Genomic DNA, 17,876 nt, shown 5'->3' with positions numbered 1-17,876 from the left:
TGACTGAAAAGAGAGGATGGTTTGAAATTTCTGATTCTTTATGTTCCATACCAGAGACAGCAGAAAATATCCACTTATTCATGAAAGAACTTCCAAATACCATGCTAATTGCCAAACTTCTGCTCTTCAGGGCAAATCAAGAACACAGTAAAAAATGCAGTAAAACTGTTACAGCTGAGAACAGTTTTGGTTCTGACCATGAGGGATGCTGCAGACATGACTATGGTATTGCTACTGCTAATGAGATATTCTGTACTAGTTAATATGTATATGCATTTCAAAGTGAAGTCTTAGCTAAATGTGGCTTGTCCTTTTACCCTTGGTTGCATATGAAAACATATTTCTATGAAATCATATTTCTAGATTTTTTATTTCCAGTTAGGTTAAGGCAGTTTTTACAGGGGTTTCTTGGCAGCCTTAGGCTTTCTGTGTAATTACATTTCAAAGTGATTTTTGGAGTAAAAGTGTTGTAAAAGGAATAGTTTCCCAGGAAAAATAGATATGCATTTCTTGAACATATGATTTATATAAAATTTAATCAATCCACAATTTAGAAATTATTGCTGTCAAAACTTTGGATAAAATTGGGTGGAAATCAGGAACTTTTTTTTTTCCTGAAGGCCAGGCTGATGACTTATATCTGTTTCTAGTGACTTGAGGCATGCATTTCCTCACAAAGAACCTGAAACAACCTTTCTCTCTAGTACCTTCTTTCATAGCACCATACTTTATCAGAATGGTGCAACTGCAACTGCTTTCTGAACTCTCTTCGACATGTTATTTTTTTATTTCTTTATAAGCTATAGATTTGCAGAGGTCTGACTCTGAAGAGATATTCTTTGTGCTCTGAACTTTAAATGTCTGTGTAAATGTAGCAAAATATATCTTTTCTCCAAAGCTACACATAATTAAAAGTCTTGATTTGAAATGTAATTTTAAATGCTATGTATAATTGCTTTTTAATCTGCCTTTAACCTTAGCCATCTCATTAAATGTTACCTCTGAAAAAAGTTATTGTTGCCCATAAGTTTTAAATGTGGCAATGATGCAAAATGATGATTTTTTTGGTGATTATTTCTTATTCTAAATGCTTTACAGTATTAATTTATTTCTCTACACATTTCAATTAGTATGTGTAGCATGGCAATTGAATAGATTGAAAATTAATACAGCAGCACTACAGCCTTCATTGCCTAATTTTTTTAAAAAGTGGAAAAGACCTAAGCACAAGAAATAGTCAGCTAAGTTGTCATAACAATTTCGTTTTTATGTCCTCAATTAATTCTAATCTGAGTTCTCAGAGGAAAAAAAACCACCAAAATCCTTTGTGAATATTGAGAGCAGCAGGATTGATTTTGCATTGCCTAAACCTTTTTTCACCAATTTCGTGTTTCACTAAAATATAGAGCAGAATAGGTCTAAAATATAATACATTTTCCAGATAGCAACTGAAGAACAATAATTTTTATTGACATATTTGAGGTGAAGCTCACTACTGCATTTGCAAGAGTGGTTTCTTAGTACAACTTCCATAAACTTCTACCACAAAGTCTTCAGATTTTGGCTACTAAAAGAACATACAGTTTCTACCGTGACAGCGGATGATGATTTTGCACATATTAGTATTTTTATACAAAAATCTTAGTGAATTAAGCCTATTTATGAGTTTACCACAGTGTAGTGTGTGCAATGCAGAAATTATATATTAAATACGTTCTCCTAATTTGGTCTTCTTCACTGAAATGGTTTTGCAGAGCAGAAATGTGTTGCTGCCCAAATGTCTTAGGGTGTTTTCAAAAGCCATCCTGAAATGCTGTGTTCTCTTTCCTCTCCATTTAGCATGTGGCCACCTGTAAACAAATCCTAAAATACCAGTGTCATGTTCTCACTTTGCACTGTCATTTTGTCTAAGTTGAATGTCTCCTGTGTGTTCTTTAGAAGATACCAGTTAGTAAGAAGGGATATGTGGTCTGTGCTCACATGTTCATGGAGCACTTAAGGAAATATGTAGCTGAAGACTGAAGGTTTTTATTTCTTCACAAAGACAGTGTGATTAATAGTTTTAACAAAATATTTGATAATGAATGTTTGCTAGCTCGTATATATTTCTTTCTGTATATTTTTATATTCTTTAGAATCTTGTGTCATAAAGACACTTGTTTTTTCTGGTTCTATTTTCTAAATATTCTAAGATCCCAAGTATAAATGTATTCAGCTGCTTCAGTTTTACTGCTGCTAAGGAAGGATTCAGAGCCTTGCACTGAAATGAAAAATTCTGGCTACTAAAGATCTCCACTGCAATTTTGATTTTTTTTCTCAGAACTTTGTCTCGTGGCTAACTAGTTCTTCTTCATTTTATTTACTTGTAAAATTCTTTGTGGGATTTTTTATATAAAAGATTTGTGACTACAGTAAATCCCAGTGTCACAGATTTACCATTGAAGGGTAGAGTTTTGTTCTGCTTATTTAAAAATACCCTGAGACTGTTTGCAGCCTCTCAGTGTTTTGCTATGACACATCCCTGTGTAGCAACAAGAGCGTACAGACTTTGCTCTTTAACTATTGTAAGCTGTTATTTGCATTAAAGGAAAAGAGAAATTTAAGTTTAGTAAAATAATGCTTAAGGGAGCATGGCAAAAGGTAAAAAAGCAATGTCAGGCTGTGAATTGCTACTTCTTCATTCTTTACTCTTCTCCCAAAACCTGCTGTGCAGCTGTGCAGCAATTGTTTAAATATACATTAAAAGATCAGTGAGATCAATGTTTGAAATATTTTTTTGCAAATCTCTTCAAATCTACTTCATTTTTATGTCTGACAGAAATATTTGATTTAATGAAACCTTGATCCCCCATGATTAGAAACTTGGGTGATTTAATGCCTTGTTTTACTGAATAAATGATGACTGGAGATTAAAAATTCCCCATTTCCTTTAGACCTTGAAGCACAAATTTTCCATAAAATTAGCATCTTTATCAAAATGAGCATAAACCTATTCCAGTATATTCTTTTGTCTGTCTATGTTTTAAAAGCATTTGTTTTATAGATTGCTCATTGTGAAAACAAATTAGGTACTACTACTGGAATAAAAAAATAAGAAATCTAACTACAAATTCTATTACAAATACTCATAGTATTCTTCTGTTTAAATTTTATATTCTCATTTTTTTAATACTTGTAGCTTAAGTCTTCAAACTTTTGCCTCTGAGGAGATTGTATTTTTCTATGCATTAAAAACTATGGCCGAATCTTAATTGCAAGTTAGATTGCTGCAGAAATATAAATATACAGTTGTTTATTTAGTAGCAATATATTCAGTCTTCCATACTGAAGTGCTTGTATTGCATGTTTTTACTGTGATTATTACTGCATTACAATACTCCCAACAGAGCTCCAGTAAAGGAACAGGATGCCATTTTGTGGGGAAAAAAAATACTGAAACGTTGTTCCTGTTCCATAGCACTTAACAGCATAAATTTGTCCCATGGTGTCCATGGCTCATCCAGCTGTTGACTGGACAGCATTACTGTAAAGCTCAGGTACACAGTGACCTGTGCCATAGGTGTGGCAAGCAACAATTACTCTTTTTACTACCATAGGAGCTCAGTAAAGCATCTCAGAGGATTCAGGCTCATCTGATGCTCTGAATATTCTTGCTCCTCAAAGCATAGAGTTTAGTTTGGCTGGGATAAGCTGGTTAGTTGTTTCTACAGCAGAAGAAGTAGGGTGCAATACAGGAGTTAATAGGTTCATAAGTATTGATAGATGGACTTGGCTAAATTGCATAACTTGATTTTTGACAGGTTATGGCTGTGGTGGCATCTGTTCAGGCGCACGTTCTGTCACACAATCATTGTTCTGAGGCCCTGCACAAATCCTGGTGCATTGAATCCTGTCCCACTCCCTGTGCTGTACCCCATGCTTGGGAGTTAAATGCTGGGTACCTGTCCCCTCAGCCCAGATCCATGCCTGGTTTCCTAAAGGAGGAGAGGCTGGGGCTGCAGGCAGGAAGGAGGTGACTGTGCTCTCCATGAGGTCCTGCAGCTAAATAACCACAGGACACAGTATTCATCATCAAATAACACAACCACTCTGCAATAAATCTGCAGGTATGGACAGTTTTCTGGATCTCATGAGGTTGAGTTATTTGAGTTATTTTAGGGGTCAGTGCAGTGTTTCATATTAATCAGTAAAGAGGGATCACAGAGCACACTTGACATTTTTGCACAACAGCAAACAAATATATCAATATATGACAAAGATCTGTGAAGCTGAAGAAGATGCCTCAGAGATTGATAAATAGATCTCCTCTGCTTTGTTTTAGGGAACTACAAAATAGAAAAGCTCTGAGTTTGCAGTACAGATTTTGTGGATTTCTAATTTATCACACATTCCTCACTCAAAGCAGAACAAAGGTAGAAAGAGGGAATAGCATGGCAGCCAAAGAAATACAAGCTGAGAGAACACAGGGATCACACAAGCCACATGTGTGGTTGAGCATATTTCACAATCATTTGCCAACACACCTGAAAACTCCAGGAGATTAAAGAAATTGGAAGGTTACTTGTATATAGTTAGTTTAGGATTGTTCATAGTCAACGTGAGATTAGACACCAGGATAATTTCAGTCTGGATTTAATGTCATCTGTTTGGCAATCTGTTTAGGGAGCTTAACAAATCAATGGAATGCAACTCTCACCAGAGCTGATTTCATAAGGTCCAGTTAGCAAATGCCTTATTTTCAACCTATCAAATTCCTAAAGCAAAGAACATAGTGCTTGGGTAAAGGGGTGCTCAGCTGGCATGCTTTGTAGGGGTCACTATTACAGGTTCAAAGTATATCCATGAAAATTTTAATGTCTAATGTTTAATTTGCTCACAGTATTCACAGAGTGCCTTTCAGGAGACATCAGAAAGAATATGTCATTTCTCTTTGATCTGTTATTTTGGGAATCATAAACTTTTAAATGAATGCTATTTTATCCTGCACTGGAGGTATGAATTCAAGTTTCAGAACATAGCTGGTTATCTTTCTGTCTGTGTCAGCTTTGGGGTCATTTGACATTTGTCATATGACATTTGTCAAACGAGACGTTCAAGCAGACGAAGATAGTTTCATTGCAAGAATTAGACTTGCAATATAGGACTGCAAGACAAAATGATTCTTTACTGTTATTATCTTTTTGCAGATCCATCTTGATGAAAATTCAAAACACATACCCATTTTCCTTTGTTTTTAATCTGCTGGAATAATGTAGTGTTTTTAACACTTGCTCAGTGTGCTTCTTTGGAATGATTATTCAATTTTCTGTAAATTTGTTAAATATTAGATGATTTGTTAAGATCATCTACTAACTCTCAAACCAGGTTTTAAATATTATAACAAGATCATAGTATCTTTTATGCTTATTATTCTCCGTAATAATTTTTAATGTATGGATAGGCCTCACATGCTGAATTTGTATAAAATATTCAAATTGATGACATGACTCAATAAATAAAATCAACTTTAGGCTTCACTAGGTTATATTTATTAATCAATATTCCCATTAACATATGAACCAGAAAATTTATCATTTGTGTTTTCCTATTGGATCGTCTCAACCCTACAGTGTGCCTGCAGCTCTAAGGGTACTCTGCAGAGCCATAACTTGATTAACTAGAAAGACTTTCAAACAAGGAGCCAACATATGCCTGTAAAAGAAATAAATATAGAAATAATTTTACTTGGAATTCAAAAATGTAAAAAATTTGGTTTGATTAGGAAATGTCAACATTAGTAAATAATAAATAATCTTCATTAATACTAATGCGGACCGTCAGTGTAGAGGTGAAATTATTATAAGAGGAGCTGTAGAGGATTTGACTTGGTTCAATCCATAGAAAATGAACCTGATTGCTCAGCTTGGCACCTGGAGAGTGTGATTTACGATTAAAAATTTGCACCCCTTTAAACATGTAGAATATGTGGTTACGTACAAAAAGAAGTAAAAAACAGGAAAACATATGTATCATTCCTCTGCATTAGAAAAGCCTGTCAGATTACATTCTGCAATAATTCTAGGATAAAAACATTGTTTTAGAAATTCCAGATACTAGGAATTTCCTTTGTAATTACAAAATAGATGAAATTTGTATCAGAGGAGCCCATATCCTTGAACTTCTCTGGAAGAACCTGGGGAAAAAATTACTAACAGTAGGAATGTTATTGAAATGTATTGAGATGTTGACTAAAATTAAATGGGTACATTTGGTTTTAACACTTGAAATACAGACTGTTACTCTACTGAGATTCAATTTCAACAGAATGGGAATGAAACTTAAGTTGGGATTTCTTCAGTTTGTACAGGCAGATCATGGCTTTGATATTGTTAAATTGTAGTTCTAGGATAAGGTTCATTTCCTTTCTCGATATTTCTCATATCCTATTTATCTGTTGTATATTTTCATGTTTTCTACAATCAGTAGCAGAGATTGTGATTTTAATACAGATACACTGTATAGGAAAATGTGATAAAACTGGATATACATGCAGAATAGTAGTTTTCATAACAGACATGTCCAGTCAAAATAAACCTAAACAATCTCAAATCTCTAGGTGACAACATGCAGACAAAGAATACAAAAATTTAATTTGGGGAAGACTGGTTCTACTCATAGGGACATATATTGGTGTAACCAAAAGAGGAGAACAGATTGCAGTGCAAATAGCTAAACACACTCTTTTTTAAACTGAGCAGTGTTTTTCAGACTGAATTATATACATTAAACAGGGGTTTTATTTTATTTCAAATTAATGTTAATGTTATTTTAAATTAATTTTATTTTAAATTAAATACTATATGTACTAAGGGCAACTACATAAAGTCTTAGAGGTACAAATATCCGTGTACATATTTATATAAATATTAAATATATACATGCATATTACATATACATGTTTCAATAACTTGTATATTTTTGAAAAGAATAAACATTATAACCTCTCTCCCAAATCCATCCTTAGCTCTGACAAGCTGGAAATTAGACCCTACCAATGAACTCTGGAGATTTTGAATACTAGTCTTTGTTAGAGTAATAATGAAAGAATAAGGGTTTTGCTAGTATTTTCTTGAGTTTGGTAAGAAGAAAAAGAAAAGCAAGAGAAATTAGTCAGCAGGTGTGAAATACACAATATAATTCAACCATGTAATTGATATTTGTTACTGTTTTCCTATTGTGCTAGTCTCTGTAAAAAACATTTCTTTCTCTGTGTTGTATTTCGTACAAATTTTGTGACAAATTAAAAGTAGTACAATTTTGTTTACTTCGATAAGGGTTTCTACAGAAAACATACTTAAATGCACTTGGTAATCTGTGAAAAATCAGACAGGTACTCTTCCTCACAATAGCACCTGCACCATTGCTTTAAATTGCTCCTGTTCTGTTTTCCAAGTGCTGCCACAGAAATAAATGGTGCCTGCTCTGGAGTAGGTGTAATAGCACCAGACAGGTATTTACACAGGAACAATTTGGTCCAGAATTCTTAATGAAGCAAAGGAGGCTAACAAACCCTACTGCCTTATTACCAGCCTCAAATGTTAGTGTATTACTACTTTCAAAGCACAAAAATGCCTGCTGACCCAGACATTTCAGATGCAGTCAGAGCTCAGATGGTGCAGGAGGTGCTGCAGTCGGTCAGTGCCCTGCTGCAGCCAGCTGAGTTCCACAGCTGTGCAGTGCCCTGCTGCAGCCAGCTGAGTGCCACAGCTGTACAATGCCCCTGCTGCAGCCAGCTGAGTGCCACAGCTGTACAGTGCCCTGCTGCAGCCAGCTGAGTGCCACAGCTGTACAATGCCCCTGCTGCAGCCAGCTGAGTGCCACAGCTGTATAATGCCCTGCTGCAGCCAGCTGAGTGCCACAGCTGTGCAATGAATGCCCTGCTGCAGCCAGCTGAGTGCCACAGCTGTGCAATGAGTGCCCTGCTGCAGCCAGCTGAGTGCCACAGCTGTGCAATGAGTGCCCTGCTGCAGCCAGCTGAGTGCCACAGCTGTGCAATGAGTGCCCTGCTGCAGCCAGCTGAGTGCCACAGCTGTGCAGTGCCCTGCTGCAGCCAGCTGAGTGCCACAGCTGTGCAGTGCCCCAGGGCCATCACCAGTGCAGCAGCCCTGCCACCAACACCACTTTCATTGCAAGAATTTGACTTGCAATATAGGACTGCGAGACAAAATGATTCTTTACTGTTAATCATATCTTTGCCAGGGACCTGCAGGGGCGTGTTGATAAAACACTGATAGGCAGGACCTTGTCAATAGTCACCACAAGCACAGGCCATCAGCAGTAAAGGACCATGGGATTAGCATTTCCATGTTTTCCATTTAAAATCAGCAATCTGCAGCAGACTCAGAGCATTTGCAGTCATTTTTGCATGTTGTCATTCATTATGTGTGCTTCAGCAACGTGAAAGCAGGGTCTGAACGTGCTCTCCACCATACAAGCAGGATTGCAGAGAGCAGTGCCAATGTCAAGATTGTAAGGATAAAATAACCAACATATGCCAGAAGCTGCAGAAGCAAGAGGTTTTAGCTGTCTTTGACAGGATTTGGAGCATAGGAGATAAAGACTTAAGCTGTAAAAGATGTGTAACTGGAGGCTGGAGTTCAGTGTGCTACCTACCCACAAACATACAAGATTTATTTTCATTACTGTCTGATTTTCTACTATTGTCTGATCTTCAAGGCTCCCTCATGAGATGATTTCACCATAATTATTATTTCTCCATAACAATGAAAGCTAAACAGCAATATTAATAGAAGATCATAAATCTCAAAAAGGGAAAATTATGTAAATATGTTGAAGATGTGTATTACTCATAATTCACAAAGTTTTTTTTATTTTAATAAATAAATATTTTTCTTGATATTTTAGGACAGGTATTAAAGGACTCAATTGTGTATAGTTTCTAGAAATCTCACCCCTAAATAGTAATAAAGTACACTGAAATTCCAGGCAAATAGAAAATAAACCTAGCTGAGAGGTTGTCAGTCTTTAGTTTAAAAGTGACATTTGTGCTAAAAAAGCACCAAAAAAAGCTTGAAAATTGACTGAATCTTTTTGGTTTATGTCATCGAATGGGGAGAAAAGACAAAGTGATAAGTTTAAAGAAAATAAATATTTTTTTTTTCCCCCAAAGTGAGCCCAAAATGCATTGTTAGGGCTGATGATTTCATTCCCTGCCTCCCAAACTTATTTTTTTTTTCAGATTGAAAATAATTTTTTCTTTTATTTTGTTCCCTTGAAGTATAGCTAATGTTGATTACAATGCTGTATGTTCCATAGTTATATTAACTCCTAGATATTGTGAAAATAGATCCCAAATTCTTTATTTGCTCTTTTAAACATACCTGGTTGTAAAGCTCAGAATCTGTATTTCTGAATGGAAAAACTAAAGCATTGCAAAACTAAAGTAATCTTTATGGAGATTCCTTTTTGTTTGCTGTTTCCAAAGACTTTGTGTGGATCTATGAGTTTTGTTCATGAAATCAGAATGTGCTATTTATGATACCCTGAGGAGCATCTTGTGGTCTGTCTCTCTGAAATGCTGTGTATGTAGCCAATCTTCAGTCCTGTGCAGTTTCATTTGACCACAATACTGAACCCTACTGAGATTTGTTTCAATGTTGGAAGATGACATAAACAAACTCGGTGGTTTAAGGTAGGAAAAGTTTATGGAAAAACAGCTTTTCAAAAGCTTAAAATAGTTTCATTGCTTTTATAGAATCTCAGAATCATAGAAAGGTTTGAGTTGGAAGGGACCTTAAAGTTCCAAGTCCCCTGCCACAGGCAGGAATGCCTTCTACTGCACCAGGTCACTCAGAGCCTCATCCAGCCTGGTCTTGAACACCTCCAGGGATGGAGAGCCACAGTCTCTCTGGGCAATCTGTTCATAAAGTGATGAGGCACCAGTACCTTATAAGAAGTAAAGAATTTCTGCTTAAGATCTAAGCTAAACCTGCCCTCCTTCAGTTTAAGGGCATCCTGCTACAGTCTTATCACTGTGTAGAAAAGTACATTAAGTATTCCTAGAACACGTAATTGCCTGAAGACTGAAACTGTAATGAGGTAAAAAATGGCCATTCAAACAAATTTTAGCAGCAGAGGTACCTGGTCATTTAGGATTTTGTATGTTTAGAAATGTATTCTGATCTCAACCTATCAAATAATTTTAAATTAATTAATTTGCAATACACCCAAAGTAAACATGTAGTGTAGTGCTTTTCCTGCCTCATTTTGTGTCTGATGAGGGACTTCTTCAGGTCAGTAATGGCTTATGTATTCATCCTCTGTTCTATGCTGTATTTTAATATTTGAAATCAATATTCCCTTAACACCTGAATTCATGCTATTAAATGTACAGGCATGATATGTAGATTTGGCCATTTATGGAAATGAAGATGAGTTCAAGTCTTGAGTTTGAATTGATGAATCCTAACTTCATTTAAAAAAAACATGATTCAATGGTGTCTGTAGATAGTGGACACAAATTCTGCTAATTTAGATGGAATTTACATGGATATTATAGTGGAGGTTTTTACCAAAATTTAAGAATCAAAAAGCTGGGCTTTAGGATCATTGAAATTATTCATTAGTTGAGACAGAAAGGCAGAATTTGTGTAAGCTTATGTTCAGAATTGTTATGACAGAGTAGGGCTTCTGAAACTGTGCCATTTGTTCTGTAGTACCTTTGACATCTGGAAGATAGAATCAAAATCAATAGAAATTCTTTATGGTTTTGATGTGCCTTTTGAGTCATAAAACCAACATTCAAAAGCAAGAAGAATGTTGAAGATTAATATGCCTGTAACAAGAGAATAAGCTGAAGGAATATTTTTAGATTAGGGGGTGTTTTCATGGACTTAAGCTACAAAAGTTAGAAAGGTCCAACTAGAAAAGTAACACTCTACATTTTATTCTTAAACTGACAATGATTTCTTCATTTTTCTCAATTAAAAAAAAAAAAAAAAAAGAACTTTTCAGTTCTGCTGAACAAGCTTGGCAAGGAAAGCAGAGAGCCAAATGTAGACTTTCTTTAGACTCCACTGGGGAAAAACTTGAAATGCTGCTCTTGATTAGAGTCACAATGAAAGGTGCTACTGTGGTCCAGATCAAGTGGGTAAATAGGAAAATAATGTTTGTGATTGTAGAAATAGAATATAATCATTTGAGATTCACAAGCGGAAGCTGATAAGGACAAAAATGTGATGTATTTGATCCTATTTTATTCCCTTGGAATTTGGACTTCAGTGTTCCATTTTGGGTGCAACAATCCTAAATAGATTAATGATATTTATCCCCATTTATTTTCTATTAATCTGTCTTGGGGCATAGGAGTGGGAGGGGGGTATTTTGATTTGTTTTCAGCAGCTATGATGCCAGCCTAAAGAATCCTTTTACTTTCTAAAACCAAGAACATAGCATGGAAACCAGTAGGAATTTAACGTTAGAGCTCAGATAGTATGGAGGTACTTGGAAAGCTGTCTATGGACATGTTTTGTCCTAGATATTTTTAGTTGGATGTCATAAACATAAAAACATCAGCAGAACAGACAGGCATTTCTCAGAAATAATATTACAAAATTTTATCTGCATTGAAAATTCATTTGCTTACCTAGATCTCTGCTATTATTGCTGTGTGCTGTTGTAATGATCATTAGAATTTAAGAGATTTTGGAGTCTATCTAGGAAAAATTTAGTCATCTGTCTCTTCACTCAGATCATCAACCTGTCTTTCATGTTTTGGCAACCTGTTTAAAAGGTTACACAAATGGTTCAGTGATTAAATGAGCACATTTGCAAAAAACTTGCACATTATTGAAAGTTAAATCAGTAGAATGTAATAAAAAGGAGTATGATAGCAATTAAAACTTTTTCTTCAACAAAGTGAAAAGCAAAACTTTATCTTTGTTTGTAAGACACTGAAGAATTTCCATGCTTCCTTAGGAGCATTTATTTTGCCCTAATATATTCATCAAATCAAGAATAGAACAAGTATGAAAACAATTTAGCTGTGTGTTTCTTCACAGTTTAGATCTGTTATCTGACTATGCAAGAGCTGAAACTTCTGCAATGTGCCAGACTTCAAACTCTTTGTTGTTCCTGTAAATATTTGTTGTGCATTCATTACAGTAATAAAATCATTGAAACAGTAATATTTAACAATGATGGATTTTTGGCAAAGTGTTTGTTCCCAAGCATTGAAAAATCAAGAAAATCCCTCCAAATAATGATACACAATATTGTATTACTTTATTTGCTTGTCATCTAAAAGGGACAATTGATTTTTTTCTTATTTATTTACTTACTTTGAAAGTGGTGGTACCTAAAGACCCATGGAGGCTAAGAAAAATTAAACTCTTCCAATACATTATAAAATTGCAATGTTTTGCACTACTGTTTAAAGAGTATTCTTATTCAGCTTAAGGGCTGTTAAGGATTTGTGTAGATACAGGTGGTAATTCAAGATGAGGGCATAGTGATGGCTGCTTTTTAATGGATCAACAAAAGATTATCATATGAAAAAGCCAGCTATATTGATGCCTGTCAATTAATATATCCCATGATTTTACATTTTTTAACATTATGTTTACTTGCTCTACATCAATCAAAATTTTATAATATGTCTGTTGAAGTATCTCACTTAGTCTACCTGGAAGTATCTTTTAGCACTAATTGATGGCTAATTTTGTTTGGTGGAAGCCACAGTTTCAGTAGTTTTGATTTGAGAACTATTTGAACCATAAAGGAAAATAAGTGAGTGAAGCTATTCAAAAGACAAACCACAAATACTGAATTACTGATTGTGTAAAAAGCAAGACTATGCTAATGAGATTACACCAGTAATCTGTTCTTTTTCTGTTACTTGAGACAGATGTAATTCACTTATTTAAGCAAAGTGTTTTAAAGTTCAGTGTATTTGTACAACCCCCAAAGACACAGATTGTCTCAGACAGTTTTAATTCCCACTTTTGTAGTTTCCTATAATTGCTTGGATTAAATGTTGCTTTCAAGTCTTGGTCTTGGCAGTGAAATCAGGGCGAGTATATGACTTCTACAGAGGCTGTACCTTGGAATTTTTAGTGAGCAGTGAATCAGCCTACTCATCAGAATCTCATATTACAGCAATTTTCAACATTTATATTAAGGAAGACGTGTTTAAAGTGGTGCTCTTACATCTCAAATTTTGGTCAGAGTGATTAAAATGGTCTTTAAATAAGCACTTAAATATAACAAACAGATTTGAAAAAAAAGTTTCAAATTTAAATTAAATTATTCACATCAAAGTAAGTTTATCTTGATGTCAATTGGAACTAAATTTAACTTAATTTGATTTAATAAATGTTGCACAAAATCTTGGCTGCTGCATGTGGTTACCAGGTAGTACTACCTAGAATTCTCCCTCCTACCCCATGCCTTTGTATTCTAGGACAGGACAGTCTTTTAGGGTGTTTCTGACTCAGGACCTATGCAGACAAAATATAGTGGCAGAAGTCTTTAAACTTACACCAGCTTTCCAAAAATGGCATCCTACCAGTGTTCTATTGTGTTTAATACATAATGTTATTCATCAGGTAAAACATTTACTGTATGTGCTCATAAAAGCAGAACAATACAGAGATACCTAACTGTGCAATTTAACATAATTTATTGTTCATATTAGTCAGATCTTCCAGCTTGTTGTAGTATACAATGTAAAAAAAAAAATTAGGACCTAAATCTTTCTATGCTGATTATTGCCTGAGAGTAAGCTACAAAGCCAGAGAGAAAACATTTTCCAGTAGCTGCATGGGAATTTTAGTAGCATTACCAATAAATAACCAATATTTTAAATTACAATAAAACCTACTTTTATATGTCCTAAAAGAGTCAATGAGTAGTAGAGGGTGTTAACGTGCATGCTTTTCTTGACAAAAACCACGTAAAATGTATGTTGCTGTTACGAACAGATGGGAGACTGATAGAAAACTAGCACTTTATTTTACACCACCTGGGTTTGATTCATAGCCCTTGGTACTGTTTTCCCGTAGCACAAGTTTGGCATTCATTGAATTCTATATAAAAGAGTAAGTCTTGTTCTCACAGTGTTAAAAAACATCAATGGCTAACTGCTGTTTCATCTTTCAAGCTAAAAAAAAGTGTCCTACCACAAAAGCAGGATAGAAGATAAGACAGTGTTGACTGTCATGTCATTTGTCCTTTGTATCCTTAATGGCCTTAAGATATCATTAGTATGTTTGGGTTTTAAGCCTCTCTGCATATAATGAATGAATTTTGCAAATACTACGAGTGGCCAACATAGATAGAATTGAATTGTTGATAGACTTTTAAAATTGCCTGCTCAGTGTTTTTCTGGTTTCTTATGTATATTTACCACTTATTTTCTTTCTTTTGCAGATTGTAGCTTTGCGTGAACAAAATGCACACATTCAAAGGAAAATGGCAGCTGGGGAAGGGTCTGCTGAGTCAGAGCATATTGAAGGAATGGAGCCAGGGCAAAAGGTTCATGAAAAGGTATAAAAATGTTAGTTGTCATTAAATCTAACAATCCATATGATAAATAATCAGGCTTTAGATTTTAGTAATGTGAATATTTTATGGGATGTCCATTTAGAGTATTGTCTGCCTACTGAAACCAATATGAAAAAAATGAGCTTGTTTAAATGGAAAACAAATGCAAATTGGCAGGTCCTTGCTCTTTGATAGGGTATTGAGTTAGATCCATAGCTTGTAACTAACTTTTCTTGGAATTTTTTGCATTATGCTACAATTATGAGTATTATATGCTGCTGATATATGCTACATAGAGAATAGCAAGGTGCACTGGCATGTATATGTGGAAAGCTGTGTATGCAAACATTCCTGAAAAAAGAGAGACCCTAAGGGGGTAACAGAGACACAAAAACTAGAAAAAGTAATTTTGCTCTATCCTGCTATAGATATTCTTCCAATTTCTGTCCATGTTTGTACAGAACTCCTTCGGTACATAGGACTCCTTCGGTAGGAAATAGGTATGTAGAATTCAGGCCAAGTATTTGCTGCTTAATGCTGAGAGACAGCAAAATGTAGACACTGATTTAGTAAAAAAGGTTTTCTCCTTAGCCTTAGATTTCCACATTGATAAAAACCAAATTGAGCATCTTCCTCTCTTGCTTCAGAATTAATAAATTAAAATGATAGCGTAACATAACATTTGACAGACAGCTGAAATCAGTAGAGCTGCTGCTTGGATCTCTAATTGTGCATTTTTGTGTAACGCCATATGATGAACAGTGGCATAAATCATACTTAGAAAAAATAGCTGTCATCATTATTTATTTTATAGTCAATCCAATTTACTATGGAGCACTCACAGTGCAGGCATTAATTTTACACAGTTTGCAGTTTATGTGTTTTTCCTTTGAGTAATATATATGGTTGAGAAACACACAGTAAACAAATGCAAAAAACACTTCCCTTTTTGCAAAACCTTATTTAGAGACACATCTGTGAAATTTTTATAAACAGTGTTCACCCCTCTCAGTTGTGCTTTTAAATCCAACTACACTGTTGAAAAATCTCTGATTTCCCACTTTCTTTGCAAGCCATGTCTTCTGATGTGAGCTATTGGGTTCGCTGCTTACAAGCAGAAGTAGGAATAAGACCATCCATCCTTAAGAAGGCTGCATAGTTCAACACTCATGAGAGGAATGAAATCCAATATAACATATCGTTATCATCATTTTTTTAATTGAATGTTTCTAGAATATTATGTCCAGAAAACATCTGTGCTTCCTAATAAAAACAATTTAGGTTGGTTGGGTTAAGCTGAAATAAAGGTTTTTGCTCCTTATGGTAATGAAAGCATACTGGGTAGTATGAGGAGTCTGTATTGACACCAGATCAACCAGTGCACTCTAATTCACGTCCTCTGCACTAGCTGCTCTCTACCTTTCTGCATTTACATTGGTAGCCATCATCAATTCGTTATTATTTAGGAAAGAGAAACTTAAAAGCTAGAAAATATGGAAACTTGCAAAGAGGCCAACTTGCACAAAGAGCTTTAAAGGACTTTGGAAAATTGTTTTAAAGAACACCTGACAAAGATCACCTGCTGAGGCATTTGAATTAAGATGCAACCATTTCTGTTATCAGATATTCTCCTACTTAGGTCTGGCTTGCTGCCATCCAGATCCTTTACTGAATCTCTAAGGACAATTGCCTGATTGCCCCACAGGTAAAAGCCAGGAAAGAGAGAGTTCTCAGTGAATAAAGGGAAAAGGGAAGAAAGTGAATGAAGGAATTAGGAAATCTAGGGATGCTGCAATGGTGGGACTGAACAGCCAAAAATAAGATACTGGGAATAAGGAGTTTGTTTTCACGTAAATTCATTGTTTGCTACTGATATTTATTTCAGTTTCCTCAAGAACCATGAAAGTTGAATTATTCAGTAAAACAGTATTTTTAGAAAGGATCATATGAATTAAGAAGCATTAAAGTTGTTTTGAAAAAGAGGAGATCTTCTGAAGTTGTACACCTTAAATGTCCACCATTTGAGCTGTAATTGTATTTTGCTTGTTTCCCTCTCATAATGGAGAATATTCCTAAATTAGGTTCCACACATTATAATTCAGATATTAAAAAAGCATTGCAATAGTTCTTTTGATGTCAGTGGAGTTTTATCAGAGATTAATTACCCTGAGAAATGACTATTGACTACATCCATTGACTATGACTGCATCCATTTCAAAGATGCCATGGCTGTATCAAAAAGTTTTCTGCTTGAGAACTCCAGTTCAGCATGAATTTCTGTTACACTGCAGCCACAAAAGCTAAGTATTTAAGTGAAGTGTAAATCAGGGTTTTGTCCTTGGAAGCACACTGGTCCTACCTATAGTAAGGGCAGTTTTACCAACAGAAATTGGCAATTCCCTTCAAAACAATACCAGATACAAAAGGAAGCAGATACATAGACCAGGAGAGGTGAAACAGCCTGGTATTTCTGGTGCCATGAAGACCAGATGCTACATTTTATGAAGAATTCAGAGCCTTATATACTTACTTTTTGCAAGAGCTAAACAGCTGGGTCTATTTTTCTTTATAAAAAACCTCTGGCTGTCACATTGAGCTTATTTAAGAATCATGGTTTTTTCTTGTTACTCATAACACTAACATATTACAATAATTAAATCAAATGTTCAAATTAAATCAGTAAGTTATGAATGTAAAAATCTGTGAAAACATTGATAAAAATTGTAGGCATTGTATTCTGTAGGAGTAAAAGGTGTTTTGCCAAGGCAAACACAGTGAGCTAAAATGTTCAGAGTGCAAATCTAAATACTATTTATAAAAGTAGCAAATGTCTTTCAGAATAATCGTCAGAATCTGTTCTGGGTTTTGGACTTGATTATTTTTGGATTTTCAGATGCAAGTTTTTGTATGATTAATAGAAATCTGCAGAAAACTTCCAGTTTCAGCTTTTACTGAAAAAAGTTTATATCACATACACACCTTTGTTTTGAATGAATAAATAAAAAAATCTTTCAACTGACAGCACAGTGAAATGGCAGAGAAAGGAGTGAAGGAAGGACTTATGTATAAATGTGATGTATAACAAATATTGGGAGCTGTGATTCTTGCCCCAAAGCCTTTACTTTCTACATTAGAGAAATAATACAAAATACATTTGATTAGCAGATTATGAGTTTATTTACAGTAAGTGTGGATATCTTTCTGTTTTTTAAATTATATCTTTCTGGAATAATATTGATGAAGCTAATTGAAGAATCATGTGCTGAGGGGGACTTAATGAATGTTGATGGCTTGACACACCTGGGGAGGTGAGGAGTATTGGGTGAAAGGAAACA

General features: G+C 35.0%; 1 protein-coding gene across 14 annotated transcripts in view; it reads left to right on the top strand.

The window, feature by feature from the left end:
• PPFIA2 (PTPRF interacting protein alpha 2) overlaps window positions 1-17,876 on the top strand; it is a 293,070-nt gene that overhangs the window by 203,968 nt on the left and 71,226 nt on the right. For all 14 annotated transcript variants that reach the window (XM_059471825.1, XM_059471822.1, XM_059471811.1 and 11 more), the window contains one exon: window positions 14,428-14,544. In XM_059471825.1, the coding sequence (XP_059327808.1) occupies window positions 14,428-14,544 (117 nt within the window). The remainder of the gene's footprint in view (window positions 1-14,427; window positions 14,545-17,876) is intronic.

This window comes from Ammospiza nelsoni, chromosome 5 (assembly GCF_027579445.1).
Source record: "Ammospiza nelsoni isolate bAmmNel1 chromosome 5, bAmmNel1.pri, whole genome shotgun sequence".
In the NCBI taxonomy this organism is placed as follows: domain Eukaryota; kingdom Metazoa; phylum Chordata; class Aves; order Passeriformes; family Passerellidae; genus Ammospiza; species Ammospiza nelsoni.
The sequence above is the reverse complement of the archived record's forward strand: the minus strand, read 5'-3'. Positions and strand labels throughout refer to the sequence as shown.